At 40.2% G+C, this 17,333-nt stretch overlaps 1 protein-coding gene across 1 annotated transcript in view; it reads right to left on the bottom strand.

Annotated features, from left to right (window-relative positions):
• Window positions 1–17,333, bottom strand: part of LOC138948689 (uncharacterized) — a gene marked incomplete in the record, with an annotated part of 97,620 nt that overhangs the window by 9,162 nt on the left and 71,125 nt on the right. The window contains 7 exon segments of the mRNA XM_070320282.1: window positions 6,482–6,559; window positions 8,251–8,331; window positions 10,541–10,621; window positions 11,964–12,065; window positions 12,745–12,828; window positions 13,239–13,319; window positions 14,580–14,654. Of these exon segments, the coding sequence (XP_070176383.1) occupies window positions 6,482–6,559; window positions 8,251–8,331; window positions 10,541–10,621; window positions 11,964–12,065; window positions 12,745–12,828; window positions 13,239–13,319; window positions 14,580–14,654 (582 nt within the window).

The raw sequence follows: 17,333 nt of genomic DNA, 5'->3' as shown, positions 1-17,333 counted from the left end.
TTTGTAATTGATATGCATGGGTTCAATTTAAACAATGTTATGCTTTGTGTATGTGTTTTTCAAAAATAATTGTACGGCGCTCTGGCCAGGGATTAACCCCGGATACATGCTCTCTGAAAATATGATGTATTATTATTATTATCATTATTATTATTATTATCATAAAGTTTAGGACATTTTTACAAATGGAGTAAACGTTACCTTACCGCACAAATCAGAATTTTGTTTGGCAGTAGGGTTATGGGTACACTTGCAAACCAGGCTGCTTCCCACTGTGGTGCACGCGGCTCCAGCGATACATTTGTAAGGATGGTCCTTACAAGGCTGGCTAAGGCCGATTTCTTCGTTCAGACATTAAAAACAATGGGACAAAATTATGGACAAGTCTTTTAATCACTTATTTATTCTACAGGCTGAGAAAGACTACCCATGTCATAAATAAACCATATCTTCACACATGTGTATGTCATGTTATAATGAGATCGGATCAACTATGCAGTATGGCTGAGACCTCCGTTTTATACTGCTCGTACTTACGAAGTCGCCGAGACAAACTTCTTTTTCGAAACACTTTGACGTTTTCTCTTGAAGATGTTGTGAACTTACACCAGACCCTAGGACTCCTTTTTCGCTTTTGACGTCAGAGATAGCCCTTTTGAAAAAAGGCAAAATCAATTTTGACTCTTCTGCCTCAGCGCAACTAAACACATTAGGCTCCAATTTGATTGGCGCAATGTTCTCCCAATTCCACTTTATAGTTTGTTGACCTCAAGTGTGCAGCCTCTCTCTACATGGCTTTCTTTGTCATTCCAGGTTAACATTCGGTTTGTTTTTTTGATTATTAAAAAGCTTTGCTTTCGCTCGCATTTCAATATTCAACAAGAAAACCACATTACTAGTCTAGTCAAGACTAAATTACACAAGACACTAATAAGCTGTGACCTCAAATCAAACAAATTACATCCTATTTTGATAAAGTGGAGACTTATTTCCTTGTTAGCTCGGGGGATATTTTTTAGTATTGACTGATCTTCTCCAGCAGACATGTTCATGTTGTGACCTTGAAATTTGACCAAACCAAACCAAAAATGCTTCATGTCTGGAGATCATCCATACCTACAAGTGTGTGAAATGAGGCTCTAGCTTCAAAACGCCAGAGAAATCGTCAATATTTAGAAACGCTTTTGGGAAACCGAACATGACCCCGCTGTGACCCCAAAATTTGACGAGGGTCACCCAAACTGGGGCCATGTCGGGAGATCATCAAACCCTAGAACTGGGGTCATGTCGGGTGATCATCAAACCATATAAGTGTGCAGAGTTTCAAAGCTCTAGCTTCGAAAACATCTGAGATAACCTCAACGGGTTTTTGCTATTGTTGGCTCACGTAAGTGTAGCCTATGCGATGGTAAACTTTGTCTGTCTGTGCGTGCGTGCGTGCGTATGTATGTATGTATGTGTGTATGTCTGTGGTAGAAACTTTAACATTTTTGGCTAAACACCGAAATACTCATTTCACGTGGTTCATTTTCAAGCACCATCTTCAAATTATTGAAGCAATGATCAACATTGTGTCGGCATGTGTGTAGTTAAAGCGTGTATCCAAAGAAAACGGGTGGTGGGGGGTTTTGAAGGGGTACAAGCAGTTGACTGATTTGTGTCGTGTTTGGCATGTAGACGGCAGGTCAGGTGTCAAGATCAGGTCAGGGGTCGCGCGAAGGATTGTGGTCCAGTTCTCACCTCGCCGATTCGCCGGGGAAGACGATTTCATGTTGTTCGGTTTCTAAGCTCCAGAAAAGTAAATAAAGAAGATACCAAAGGGAGATTTCCTACAATTTGATCTGCACAGCGTGTTTCCAATGTCCACGCGAGGAAGAGCTGTCGAAAGCGCGGCAGTCAGTGTCGATCTTGCAGCCGTATCCCGGTAAGTTCAGAGACAGATCTAGTGTCTCCCACTCTGATAACGTGTCACCTACTGTTAATCCGTTTTGTTTTAATTTCTTTTTATTTCAGCAGACACGGATGTCAAACACAGTGCTAGGCAGTCACCTCTAGTGAAATGAGTTGATCTAAAGTGCCTGTAATGTTTGGATGTCTTTGCTCGTGGTTCGATTTATGTGAATTTCAAGACTTGCAGTAGACTGTAGAGTCTCAAGTTAAGTTTACTCTGCCCGAAAAAAAACTGTCCACCATTTACTTGAACATGCAGATATAAGGAAACGGAATGAATCTGTTCTCAAAGTCAAAATGATCACGATTTTTTCCTCAGATTCAAAACATGCACTGTCATGGTTTTGTCTGTACAATTTAGTAAGTCTTAAGTACTTTGCAACAACTTCCTTGAACGTGAAAGACAGTTTTTGAATGCTAGATCTGTATCGCGTTTCATTCCAGACTCGATCCTCTCTTTGATTGTAGATCTACTGTTTGCTGTTTACGCACTATCATATGATTCGCTATGTAACGTTTGGTAAGCTTACCTTGCCACAGCTTTCTTGTCTTTGTTGGCATTTCTGGCTGTGTTGACCGTCAGAATTATTTTAAGAACCAGGCTGCTGCAGTCGACATGTTTCGCATATTGTAGGGTTACCATGCTGCATAGGTAAAGTGGCTTGTATAACCTGACTATTCTGTTTCAAAACACTGTTTATATTTGTGTAGGTTGTAGTCATCATAACTAATCGCATTTTGCCATTTGTTTCAGAAAGGAGGTTAACCTACAACAAGATCGACGCTATGTCAGATATATGCCTCAGCCACATGAAGACTTCCGAATTTAGATCTACTCGGCATGGTGACAAGTCTTGATGAAAAGTATAGGACTGAGGACAGCAGTGGAAAAAGTGCCCACATGGCAGGTACCTAACCTATTACCCTAGTCATGTTATTTGCCTTCTTTTGAAAATTATACATGGAGTTGATATGATGCGTTAGTTTTAACTGTGTGTGTGTGTGTGTTTGTGTGTGTGTGTGTGTGTGTGTGTGTGTGTGTGTGTGTGTGTGTGTGTGTGTGTGTGTGTGTGTGTGTGTGTGTGTTTGTGTGTGTGTGTTACGGAGTGAGTGAGTTTGTGTTATGTTACTGTTTGTTGATTTCTTACGGGAGCCTTGAAGGCTTCGCCTCTTGTTTTATTTTACATTTAGTCAAGTTTTGACTAAATGTTTTTACATAGAGGGGGAATCGAGACGAGGGTCGTGGTGTATGTCTGTGTGTCTGTGCGTCTGTGCGTGTGTGAGTGTAGAGCGATTCAGACCAAACTACTGGACCGATCTTTATGAAATTTGACAAGAGAGTTCCTGGGAATGATATCCCCGGAGGTTTTTTTCTTTTTTCCGATAAATACCTTTGATGACGTCATATTTATTTATTTATTTATTTTATTTACGAGGATTTATATCGCGCACGTATCTCACCACACAAGGCGACTCAAGGCGCATGTTACCTATTAATGCCGTGTGAGATGGAATTTTTTACACAATATATCACGCATTCACATCGGCCAGTAGATCGACTGCCTTTAGGCGCTGCATCCATCTTTCACGGCCTATTATTCCAGGTCACACGGGTATTTTGGTGGACATTTTTATCTACGCCTATACAATTTTGCCAGGAAAGACCCTTTTTTCAATCGTGGGATCTTTAACCGGGATATCCGGCTTTTTGTAAAAGTTGAGGCGGCACTGTCACACCCTCATTTTTCAATCAAATTGATTGAAATTTTGGCCAAGCAATCTTCGACGAAGGCCGGACTTCGGTATTGCATTTCAGCTTGGTGGCTTAAAAATTAATTAATGACTTTGGTCATTAAAAATCTGAAAATTGTAAAAAAAACACAATTTTTTAAAACGATCCAAATTTACGTTTATCTTATTCTTCATCATTTTCTGATTCCAAAAACATATAAATATGTTATATTCGGATAAAAATCAAGCTCTGAAAATTAAAAATATAAAAATTATTATTAAAATAAAATGTCCGAAATCGATTTAAAAACAATTTCATCTTATTCCTTGTGGGTTCCTGATTCCAAAAACATATAGATGTGATATGTTTGGATTAAAAACACGCTCAGAAAGTTAAAAAGAATAGAGATAAAGAAAAGCGTGCTATCCTTCTCAGCGCAACTACTACGATGCTACGAGTATAGTTACGCTCTTGCTGTAAAAATGCAGTGAGTTCAGTTTCATTCTGTGAGTTGGACAGCTTGACTAAATGTTGTAATTTCGCCTAACGCGACTTGTTCTTCTTTGTCCACGCACAGTCCGCCGGCCAGCCGGGTGGCTTAACACTGCTTATTCCTAAGACTCTCCTGTTAACTCTGGGGAGTCAAAAAGCAACTTGTGTAAATCTGGTACGACACAGCAAGCCATGTACATATATAGCTATTCTGATGGACACGTGGGGGGATTCGGGGGCTGTGATTGGATGGTCTCACACATCCCTTTTCCGATCATCAAAGCATAACGCTACGAAAGTTGGCCATTTTTGCCGATATCCAAACGATATCGGCAATAACAAAGACGCATGGTTCCGGTTTCTTCCACGTGTATAAAGTACACGCATACCTCACCAGGCTTGTGTCTGTGGCTAGTCGACAGACGATGCAATTTGCTTTGTGTGTGTTTTTGTTGTTGCTTACTGTACATGACATACATTACGTGTAAAATCCAGTTCTTTAACTGGCAGCAAACCTTGCAAATTTCCAGAAGCTGCAATCTGAAGCGACCTATCTCTGATTTTTGCAGACGATCTCTCCAATCACCAATGTTTAGCACAAAATCAGCAAACTCTCCTGTCACATAGAACGTCCATTGTGTAGTGCAATGTTGAAATGAAGTTACCGGTCTGAAACATTTCGTCGTTTCTTCTGAGACAATCCTTGTTCTCTTATCATCTACAGATTTACCGCAGTCTTCACCACGCGAATTCCCAACAGAAGTCAGACTTTCGAACATACAATCTACGTAGGCAAGCATGATACGTCATAACGTCATATGATTCCTAAGATATTGACGTAATGCTAAGCATCCGGTTATCTTGAGTTTTCTCCGTAATACATGTCCGTGGGTTTTTCAATGTTCGGTTATTTCCGTGGCTTCATGCAGAAAGGGAACCGTCGTCTGCAATGAACGACATGGACCATTCTGGTCCTTGTTGCTGACAAAAACATGATTTTAACACAGAATTTAATGTCAGAATAGCTATATAAACGCTATTGTGTTTTCATCGTAGCAATAGGGTCCGATATTTAGACTCGAACAAGTATAATGCGACTCGTCTTCGACTCGTCGGCATTATACTTGTCTCGTCGAAATATCGGGCCCTATTGCTACGCTGGAAACACAATAGTTGTTAATATTATTCTCTTTACTATGTTCACTTGCATCGCATTAAAGGCACAGTAAGCCTCCCGTAAACCATCACAGAGCTCCCCGAGCGTCTAAATACAGTACAAGCATACTTCCATTTGAACGCTCACCGAACGGGAACATCCTGGCTGCTTTCTGTCGAGCGTGAGACATTTTCAAAGAATTTATTTTCGTAGACTTGTTCCGTTAACAACAACGGCGCCTCGTTTTTGCGCTAGACCTAACTTTTAAAATCTAAATAATAAATTGACACCTTGTTACACAAACATTCTTTAATCATAAAAGAATTCGTTTTTCATCAAGACAAGATCAGAACAATTCGAAGTTGTGAAAGTTTAAAAAAAAAGAAAAGCCCGGAAGCAGGGTCACGCAAGGGTCGTAGCAGACGACGGCCGGTTTATCAGTGCAAATCGCCGTTCCTCTCAACAGTCAAAAGCCATCGCTAGAGTTCTTGTGAACCACAGCCGTTGTTTCGTGCATTAAAAAAACGTGCTAGTGTAGATAAGCTCACGTCGAGTCGCATTCAAATGACTAACTATGACGACTGCATTGTGAAAAGGGAAAACTGGATCACACGGGTTCACGATGGCTCAGGGGTAAGATAAACCACGCAAAAATAAATTCTTTGAAAATTGTTTGCTCTTTACGGAGGGCACCTAGGATGTTCTCAATTGGTGAGTGTTTAAATGAAATGGTGTTTGTACTGTGTGTAAAAGCCTGACCGTATCTGTGATGGTTTACGGGAGGCTTACTCTGCCTTTAATTAGCCATTTTACATCAGGATACCAATAGTTCATTAGCATGGTGCAGTAATGGTGTTTTTCAGAGGCAGCCAAATTCGTATGACTGTCGGATTTCTGTGCCTTAATGCTAAACGCCCATCCCCCCCATCCCCCAACGAAACGCAAAAAAAAACCCAACCCAGCCCAGAACAAACACATAACAAACAAAACAAAACAAAAACACAGAGTGTTGTGCTCCTGCTTAAAGTCCCCATCTACTACCCCCCCCCCCCCCCCATCCCCCTCCCCCACCTCACACCACTATGTTTTTAGCCGCCCAGGTTTATATTTGGTTATTGATTTGAGAAAACCATTGATCACTTCACACTCACTGCAGTGTTTGAACATATCGCATTTTGTTCCTTGTTTGCAGTCCCTGTCGCTTTCGCATTTGTCATCCAGCTCATATTCTGGAAAAGAAATACTTTATTAGGTCAAAGGAGCATTGTTAAGTAAGTCAAACATTTTGTTCTTAACTTGACATTAAGTCAATATTTGTGTAAACGTTTTTCGGCATACTGGACATCGACACAAGGTCATGGTGCGCACGTGCGTGCCAGCGTGCGTGCGTGTGCGTGTGTGTGTGCGCATCACAGATTGTAGAGTACACATAGACCAATCATTCTTCTTTGCGCTAAGGTAGGGTACTGAGACTAGACTGAGATCAGCGTGCAGGAAGCGTTACTCAACGCCGCGGGTTGTAAACTCACGCTCGCGCGCTGCTGTCGGCTATGTTTGTATCAGGGCTTGGTCAACATATTGTCTGTTCTGTCCGGCTGACAGTGCTTCAAACATTCACTGGATTGAAAAATGTGTTCTTTTGTAAACATCCTTTTTAAATGACCGAGGGAGAAAAAAAATGTAATAATATAAACATTTAATTAAAAATAGAAAATATTGGTGCACTGCTGTAGGCCTAGTAATGCACAAATGTTGAAGGTGGCAGTACCTCCTAAACATTACACCAAAAACGCGAAAAATCACGAAAAATCATGTAATCACCATATTGACCTCCAAATTGGACACAGTGTAGCAAATTGATTGTATTTTCTGGTAGGAGTCAAGTTTACTGGTTTGATTCACAGAAATATGATACAAAAAATGTTTTACTAAAGAAATTGTGCAGTGCGAAAAGCAAAAATTCTGCTTGTTTTGAAACAAGCTGCCTACCAACCCTACACCTGGGGTCATTGTTTTTTTATTTTCCAAACATTAGAATATTAATACTCGATCCCCTACCTCAGCTTATTGTGTAGGACATGTACCTGACATTTTAGAGGCATTTTGATTATTATACCGATTGGTCAACAGGTTTTAAAAATACATAAAATCATAAAATAGTAACAACTCATTGAATGACTCATTCAGAGCTACATGCTCCACTCTGATGTGAGTTATACCCACACACCAGTTTTAATTAAGATATCTTGGATAGTTTTGAAAATATCCTGTCTAAACCTACACAAACGGGCAATTTTCGGCAAACTTTTTGACCGCCAAAACCATAACAAGCAGACAAGACAACACATTGACTGCAAGCCTACCTGGATTTAATGAGCCCCAGCAAGGGAAGGAACCCCTTCCTAGATGGCCTGGTTCTCATCCTTTAGTGATTTATCTTGACTTCTAGGAATATACTGTTTTTAAAAAATCTATTTCAGATTTTTAAAAGACAACTGAATCCAGTCCTAACTTTCTGCTCAGAAGCTGTGGGCGTGGCACTTACTGTCTCTGAAAAGTCTGTTGACTTTGAACCATCCACACCACTACTGCAGACGTAGGGGGTACTAGAAACTGCTTGATCTTGACACGCCGAGTTGATGCTTTCTCTGCTTTTCTTGACAATTGAATTCCCTTCTGTGTTCTGATATTTCCTCAAACTTTTCGTTTGACAGGCCGCCTACCACTTGGTGTTTTGTCAGATGCACCTCGAAACTAGCTATTTCAGTCTAAAATACGTTCAAATCAATTCACAACACTACCATATTGACCGAATGGTTTCACACACACACACACACACACACACACACACACACACACACACACACACACACACACACACACACACACACACACACACAAATTTATATAATATACTTACTGCACATGCCATTGTCACATGTAGTTTCGGAACGGCAGGCATTGTGCAGTTTCCCAGGGCAGTTTTCATGAAGTCTCAGCCCTGTTGAACAGGGCAAATTCACTTGACAAATCGATTAATAATCAAAATACTACTACTACTAATAATAGTAATAATAACAACAATAAGTATAAGTTACACCTCCGTCCATCCATTGTATCGCGTGGTATTCTGACTCGAGTGACGTCATTATATTCATTCACCCCGACGAGACAAGATACCACGCGATTCTATGGATGAATCGGAGGTGTAAGGTATGTATCCCGTGGCCAGTCAAAGCTAATAATTTTGTGCTTTGAAATGTCTTCACAACGTACAGATAATTCATAACATAATTGTCATCACAAATCAGGTAGTATATGCTTTGTTTGTCGTCTGCTAAGAATCTAGCTCTGGTGGTTGACACGGTTTGTAGAAGCTCCACTTTTCCTTTCATTGACCGGAATAAATGCTCGATCTGCTGTCATTTCGCCACTGAACCTTTATACTTCTTTTCACTTTTTTTGTTAACATTGTAACGGCATCACAGAAGAGTGTTTTAGCTATTTCAAGACACGGGTTTCGAATGGCTTGCTACGCTTTGCTGCCATTGGGACTTAAGAGTCTAAAAATATAGAACAGAGTTGTGTACAGAGAAGACAAACACACGTCATTTGGATTTTGTTCGGTCTAGTCCGTCGTGGTCCGTGGCCAACACCACCCACCAAGGCGGCAATGATGCGTTGGCAGTTTGCTGCAGAAATGAACTGTCACTGGTAAATTTCATCTGTTTAATGTATGTCGAAACGAGCTATAAAATAAAAGCTACCATGCATAATTCGACGATCGGAACACAGATGAGGTCGCAGTATGTCGAATGAAACTATGAAACTATGAATCGGTACGACCTTCAATCACCGCCAAATTGTGGAGAGAGGGTTCATGGTCGGAATCAAGGTCAAATTTGCCTAGGTCTCATTCTAAACGTCATCATTTCATTCAAGAGTTCCTTTTTCTTCCTCACTGCGGCTGCGCAGGTTATTTTCCTAGGTCATGGCCGAAGTTTAGGCCTACTGACAAAATATCGCGCTGTATTTGCTCACTAGAAAAACAGAGACAAAGAGGAAAGGTCATGGTACGTTGAACACTTATGAATCGCCAGACCTCACGGCGATGTACAATAGCAAATAAAAATCAGCACACATGTAACCGAGTGCCGTGACACTACGATCACCTCGGGAGGCGAAGTGCAATCAAACAGGATTGAAAATGTTAGGGCTAATTTCTAAGCCCTATAAAAACTGTTATGCAAACCCGAAGGTTTCCATGAACATACAGACAATCGGAAACCACCAGACCCCATCACAAACAGAATTCCACAATCCACCGGTGTTGGACTTAAAGGCCAACAACTCGGGTGCAGAGTCTGCTGTGAAAGGAGCGGTAGCCTCCCCTGTCACAATCACACACACACACACACACACACACACACACACACACACACACACACACACACACACACACACACACACACACACACACACACACACACACACACACACACACACACACACACACACACACACACACACACACACACACACACACACACACACACACACACACATTAATGATTTAAATTTGTGTCTGTTGTTACTAATGTCAGCACTCAGTCTGCCTGTTTTGCACAGTTAGGTGGTATCCATAAAAATGCAAAGTAATGTATGTGAACGATTATGGCCCTTGTGTGGTTACGAAGCAGGAAGGGCTTCTTTCTTTTCTTTGAAAACGTTGTCCAGTCCTTGCAGTTCTGCTCATATTTCTTTTGCTCTTCTGCATAAAGCGTTGGACTCTGCTATTAAAGATGGCAGATCCGTAGCAGATGGTGGTTTTGAAGCTGACAGACTCAAAGGGGGTGGGATTGTGAGTTGCTGTTCAACGTTTTCTTTGAGGTTATCAAATAATAAAACATTGCAATTGTTTATTGTGGGTGGTTGCTTAGTAATCAGTCAGCAGCATCAGATTTTTTAAGGACTTTCAAGGATCTTGCCAATTGTTTAAGGTCTTTCAATGACTTGAAACTGACCCCTCCAAATCCAAGCAATTTCAAGGGTTACAAGCACATGTACAAACCCTGCCTTTGTATTAATGACAGCGGCTGCCAACAGCAGTTACTGATTTTCTCCCACTGTTCCAGTTACATGAAATAATGTTGCATGTTGTGCGTCTCAACCTTAAACAATGTTGAAAGATGTTACGAACAGTAACTTACTGCATATTCCATCCTGACATAGCGTCTTAGAATCACACAGGGTGCTGTTCTCTCCCGCACAGGCCTCTGTCGCCCTTAGCACTGCAAGGCAGAACACAATCTTGAGACACAGATCGAGAGAGAGAGATTGAGAGCAAGAGGGACCAAGCGAGAGAGAGAGAGAGAGAGAGAGAGAGAGAGAGAGAGAGAGAGAGAGAGAGAGAGAGAGAGAGAGAGAGAGAGAGAGAGAGAGAGAGATTGAGATCAAGAGGGAGCGAGAGAAAGTAAGAGAGAAGGAGAGAGAGAGAGAGAGAGAGAGAGAGAGAGAGAGAGAGAGAGAGAGAGAGAGAGAGAGAGAGAAAAGAGGAGAGAGATTGAGATCAAGAGGGAGCAAGAGAGAGAAAGTAAGAGAGAGGGAGAGAAGAGGGGAGATTGTTTTCGATAACGACTGCAAAGCTATGAGAAAACATATGATATGATTGCTCCGTAGATATTGTTAGTAGATTTGACTAAAACCAGCGGAATTTGTGTCCTGTGTGAAATTTGGAGGCTTTAGCATCAAAAACATTAAATAAATACTCAATGTTAAATTTGTATTAACCAAACATGACCCCTCCCCCCCCCCCCCCCCCCCCCCCCCCCGTGACCTCAGAATTTGATGAGGGTAATGTTGGGAGATCATCAAACCCTAGAATTGTGCAAAGTGTTAAAGCTATATAGCTTCAAAAACATCCGTGATAACCCCAAAGTTTTGTTTTGTTTTTAGCTACGGACGGCCATCCGGCTGCCTTACACTGCTCATTCCTAAAACTCTCCAGATTACTCAGGGGAGTCAAAAATGACGAAAAATACAGTTTTCATTTAGATTTGACCCAAACTTGACCCCAGTCAGACAGTCTCTTTTTGATATATGACGAGGATCAGTCACACTTGTGTCCGATCCTATCTAAAGGCTATCAAACCCTCAAGTTGTGTAAAGTTTCAAAGTTGTAGCTTTTTAAAGATTTCAAACATTGGCCAATTTTCCTTTTTATGACCTAAACACAACACCAATGTGACCTTGAACGATAACAAGCGTCGACATAACACGGGTCGTGTCTGAAGGTTATCAAACCCTAACGTTTTAAATCAGGAGCTTCAAAAACGTTCGAGAAATTGATCATTTGTTTTCATTTTATGACCCAAATTCGACCCCGCCGTGACCTTGAAACTTGGCAAGGGTCAATCCTACTTCGGTCATGTCTGGAGTTCGTTAAACCCTAGAAGATTGTAAAGTGTCCAAGCTCTTTCTTAGAGACCTAAAAGTTACGCGTATTGTTCACAGCTGTCCCGCTAGCTATCAAAGAACACTGCTCACTACGTAGATTCACTTAATTATTACTCAGGTGAGCCCAAAAGAAAATAAAAACTTGACAAAAATAATGTAAAAACAAGGTATACTTACTGCATATAGTGCTGGTGTCATACTCAGCTGTATTGTTGGTGCACACAGTTTGTTCTGAGCACTGATCGTCATATGCGTTGCATCCAAGTCCTACCTGTATTTCTGCAAGACAAAGCAGACAGCAGGAACAGATGCTCAAATAAGTTTTTTAAGATGATTAGAAATAATGCCTGTAAAGATCAAGTTCAGCTTGTGAATTGCGTTAGTTTACTTCAGATTACGGTCACAGTCTGAACACCCTAAGTGAACTGCTCTAATTAACCTGAAGTCATGATTATATGCACGCAGTCTTGAATGCAAGTCTTAATATGTCTGTTTGTGCGCCAGTGAATTAGGTTCCCCTCTTGAGTCCAAAGAGCATTGCTAAAAATACTTTAATTTTGCACATTCAACAACCTCTGTTCTCACACTACCCGTTATAAAAAAAAAGCACACAGATACATTTAACTGTAAATTGTTGTGATGCGGTCAGTTAAAACCAATTATATTGCCAGAAAGGTCATTCATTCCCGAACCGTATGAAATAAAAAAAAAATCATTTTTCGCGGTTACGAAATCAGTTCATCCAAAGTGTTGATTCTGATTTTCCCCACTCTTTCAACTCAAAAGATGCTCATATCCCATGCAAACGCCAGGACAGATCGGCTTTGGCTTACACGTGTGTTTACATTGGGAGGAACGCATGCTTTGACTCAAAGTTGAATACCAATACAACCACTACCTGTTGCTGTGTTTTGGTGGGTTTTTTTTCCCTGTAAGCATAATGTCACGAATAACTTACTGCAAAATCCGTCATTGTTGCATCGAGTCCCTGATTTGCATAGGTTTAACGGGCCCTTGTTGCAAGCTTTCCCAGGGAGAAGTTCTGGCAGAGAACAGAAAAATGCAGACACTTCTGTCAAGACAATAACACTTTTTCGACAGTTTAGTAAAATAACAGGACAGTACTTTTTACACAGAAGAATTGGGAATGTTTGAATGTCCCCGATAATATAAGCACTTATAAGCACAAGCCTTGGAAGTTACAGACATGAAAACAGATGAATAGCAAAACAAAGGAAAAGTACAGCGCTCACACAGGAGGGACGAAGGGTACACTGGCTGCAGCAGAAAGGGATGGAACATTTCTAGATTTTTAGAACCTTAAATAGAAACTTAAATGTACTGTTGAACTAAAACGAAAAAGTACAGAAATATTCTTAAATACAACCAGAAGACAGACCAATATGGAGGGCAGGAGTGAGACAGGGAACATAAACCGAAAGTTATTCTCACTGCAAACATTTCCCGAGTCGCACACGGTTTCCTCACTGCATTCGTCACCATCTGGCTTGCATGCGTGTCCCTTTACCCTTTCTAACAAGAAAAGAAAATGCTTTTACGGCTCACCCTCGAGAAATGCAACAACAAAATCAGAAACAAATCATCCAGGTTTCATTAAATAGCGTCCAAGGAAAAAACAAGTCGCGTAAGGCGAAATTACTACATTCAGTCAAGCTGTGGAACTCACAGAATGAAACTGAACGCAATGCAATTTTTCAGCAAGACCGTATACTCGTAGCATCGTCAGTCCACCGCTCATGGCAAAGGCAGTGAAGAGCGGGGTAGTAGTTGCGCTGAGAAGGATAGCACGCTTTTCTGTACCTCTCTTCGTTTTAACTTTCTGAGCGTGTTTTTAATTCAAACATATCATATCTATATGTTTTTGGAATCAGGAACCGACAAGGAATAAGAGGAAAGTGTTTTTAAATTGATTTCGAAAAATTAATTTTGATCATAATTTTTATAATTTTAATTTTTAGAGCTTGTTTTTAATCCAAATATAACATATTTATATGTTTTTGGAATCAGAAAATTATGAAAAATAAGATGAACGTAAATTTGGATCGTTTTATAAAAAAAAAATTTGTTTTACAATTTTCAGATTTTTAATGACCAAAGTCATAAATCAATTTTTAAGCCACCAAGCTGAAATGCAATACCGAAGTCCGGCCTTCGTCGAAGATTGCTTGGCCAAAATTTCAATCAATTTGATTGAAAAATGAGGGTGTGACAGTGCCGCCTCAACTTTTATAAAAAAGCCGGATATGACGTCATCAAAGGTATTTATCGAAAAAAAGAAAAAAAGATCCGGGAATATCATTCCCAGGAACTCTCATGTCAAATTTCATAAAGATCGGTCCAGTAGTTTGGTCTGAATCGCTCTACACACACACCCGCACAGACAGACACACACACACACACATACACCACGGCCCTCGTCTCGATTCCCCCTCCATGTTAAAACATTTAGTCAAAACTTGACTAAATGTAAAAACAATCCTGCCTATTGACCAAAACATGACCCTATAGTAACCAGTTTCAATCCATTTACAGTTATTCAAACCTAAGCATAATATACAAACGTGTCCCCCCTCCCCCCCCCAAAAAAAAAACCAAAAAAACCCACACCCCTCCAGTCACTCCCACCCCCCCCCCCCCCCCACACACACACACACATTCTGCTTGTAAGATGCATTTGATTATGAAATGGCATGTGTATGTGAATTTCAGGCTATTTGACTTTGTTGATTTTCAGCTGAATTACTAAGAGCTACGCTGAAAATAGAAACTTACTGCACCGATTTTGTTCGCAGGCAAGCCCCGTGTTACACTCTGAAGTGTCACGGCAGGGTCCGTTGATTGTAACCTCTGCGTATTTAAAGAAACATGGTAATTGATAAAATACTTTCTATGTTCACAGGATTGCAAAAAGTTGGTGTTCACAACTTTTCGGGTGTAACAAAAGTTAAGAGAATGTTTTCCTTGATATGTCATAACATATTTCCGATACAATTGATCAGCCGTTTTGAGTGCACAATTGAATTTTTTAATTTTTGGGGTGACATTTTAAAATGTGAAATGGTTGCACAATATGACATTACTATTTTCCTTTTTTTATTTTTTTTATTTTTTTAGAGAATAAGTATGATAGTTTTGGCGGTACCCCCCCCCCCCTCTCTCTCTCTCTCTCTAAACTGAACTGAACTGTCGAAAAAGTGTTATTGTCATGACAGGCTTGTGACGAGAATGTTGTATTGCTTGGCGATTTTAACATTAACCTACTCAGGCCTCAAACAACGTGGTGCTCAACCACTGCTCTGTTTGGTCTTCATCAGCTGGTTAAAACCCCTACAAGAGAAACAAATACTTCATCAACCCTGATTGATCATATTTACACTGATAGTAAGAATATCGTTGCAAATGCGCAAGTAGTGCATTCCAGTTTTAGTGACCATCGTTCTGTTTTTTGCTCGATTTCTCTTAGATTGCCAAAATCACGTCATAAAGGCCACACAACAATCGAATACAGAAGTTTCAAGTATTTTGATGAATCTGCCTTTTTCTTTGACCTTAACCAAGCCCCATTTTATAGCGTATTCAATTGCAGTGACGCAGAGGGCGCTTGCAATATTTTTCACCGTATTTTGTGTTCAATAATTGATAAACACGCACCACTACGTCAGCATAGAGTGAAACATCCCCAGCTCCCCCCTTGGTTAACCTCAGACATTATCGAGGCTATGGCGATGCGTGATTATTTTAAAGAGCGCAACATGAAAACAGTATAAACTGCAAAAAAATAAAGTTTTGGACACAGTGAGACAAGCAAAGGCAGAATATTTTAATAAACTGATTTCTGAAAAAAAAAGAATACAGCTACAATCTGGCAAGCAGTGAATGAAATTCTTGATAAATCTAGGAAGGGATCAACCAATTCTCCGTCACAAATATCTCCAAATGATTTTAACAAACACTTCATTTCACTAGCAGACAACCTAAAATCTTGTCTCAATCAGAATGATTCCCTTGATACGGATGATTGTTTTGAAAAATTAAAAACATTCTGTGGACAAAAGTTGACTCAAACTGACACGTTTTCTATTTCTCCAATCTCAGTGCACGAGGTAGGAAAACTGGTAGAACAAATGGCAAATAAGAAGTCAATGGGTCCAGACAAGACTCCAGTCAAGTTGCTAAAACTTGCTTTACCTTACATTCTCGATTCCCTAACTTATGTTTATGACCTAAGCATACAACAAAACGTGTTCCCTTCTATTTTAAAGTGTGCAAAGGTATTACCACTTCCAAAAAATCAGGATCTTACAGACCCAAACAACTTTAGACCTATTTCCCTCTTACCTGTTCTATTAGAAAAGCACATACAAAAACACCTACTGGCATATATGGAACAAATGAATCTGTTTCATCCTTTTCAGTCTGGATTCCGCTCTAAGCATTCCTGCCACACCGCCTTAAGCTCTTTATGTGAGACTTGGCTGTCAGCAATAAACAAAGCAGAAATAACGGGAGCGTTGTTTTTGTACTTTAAGAAAGCCTTTGACCTAGTAGATCACTCATTTCTACTAAAGAAATTAAAGTGCTATTTAAAAGACGACTCCGCCTGTGCCTTTTTTGAATCGTATCTTTCAAAACGGAAACAGTATGTATCCGTTAACTGTAAAACTTCGTCAAACGAGTTTGTCAGGAGTGGTGTCCCTCAAGGGTCTGTATTAGGACCTATCTTGTTCTGTATTTATATAAATGATTTACCCCTTCATGTGTCCGATGAAAAAGTTAGATGTGAGTTCTTCGCGGATGACTCTTCTGTTCACACCAGTCAAAAATCTTTAGAATCCGTCAACTCTTCTCTTCAAACAAGTGTGGAAGAAATCACTGAGTGGTGCGTTTCTAATGCAATGATCATTCATCCGATTAAAACAAAGAGTATGGTGCACCGGTGATAACCACGAGACAAAAACACCAATTAAGTCCTTTACAATTACAACTGTCAGTTGGTTCAACTCAAGTGCAGCAAGTTAGGGAACATAGATTATTGGGTGTTACCATTGATCAAGAGTTGAAATGGCAAACTCATTTGAGTAATATTTGCAAACTAGTATCGAAAAATGTGTACCTGTTATCAAAATTAAGGCATTACGCAGATTCTGCAGCACTCAAAATGTTCTATTACGCCCACATAATGCCTCATATAAACTTCGCATCGACACTTTGGGATAACTGCAGTGATGTTCATTTAAAAAGAATCAATTCCCTACATCGCCGAGCTGCAAAACTTATTCTGCATGATTTGAATAGGTCCACGGATGATAAACTAAAGCTCCTGAATTTCCTCCCCTTGAACGATCAGTTGACGTTAAACAAGGCTGTGTTCATGTCTAAAATTCTAAATGACGACTGTCCTAAATATTTGCAATCACATTTCAAACATGCTACAAAAAGATATGGGTCCCAAAAAATCATCCCTCCTATACCTCGCAGACCTCTACAAATCGAGCTTAGCCTTCTCGGGAGCGTTTCTCTGGAACT

This window comes from Littorina saxatilis, linkage group LG15 (assembly GCF_037325665.1).
Source record: "Littorina saxatilis isolate snail1 linkage group LG15, US_GU_Lsax_2.0, whole genome shotgun sequence".
Taxonomy (NCBI): domain Eukaryota; kingdom Metazoa; phylum Mollusca; class Gastropoda; order Littorinimorpha; family Littorinidae; genus Littorina; species Littorina saxatilis.
The sequence above is the reverse complement of the archived record's forward strand: the minus strand, read 5'-3'. Positions and strand labels throughout refer to the sequence as shown.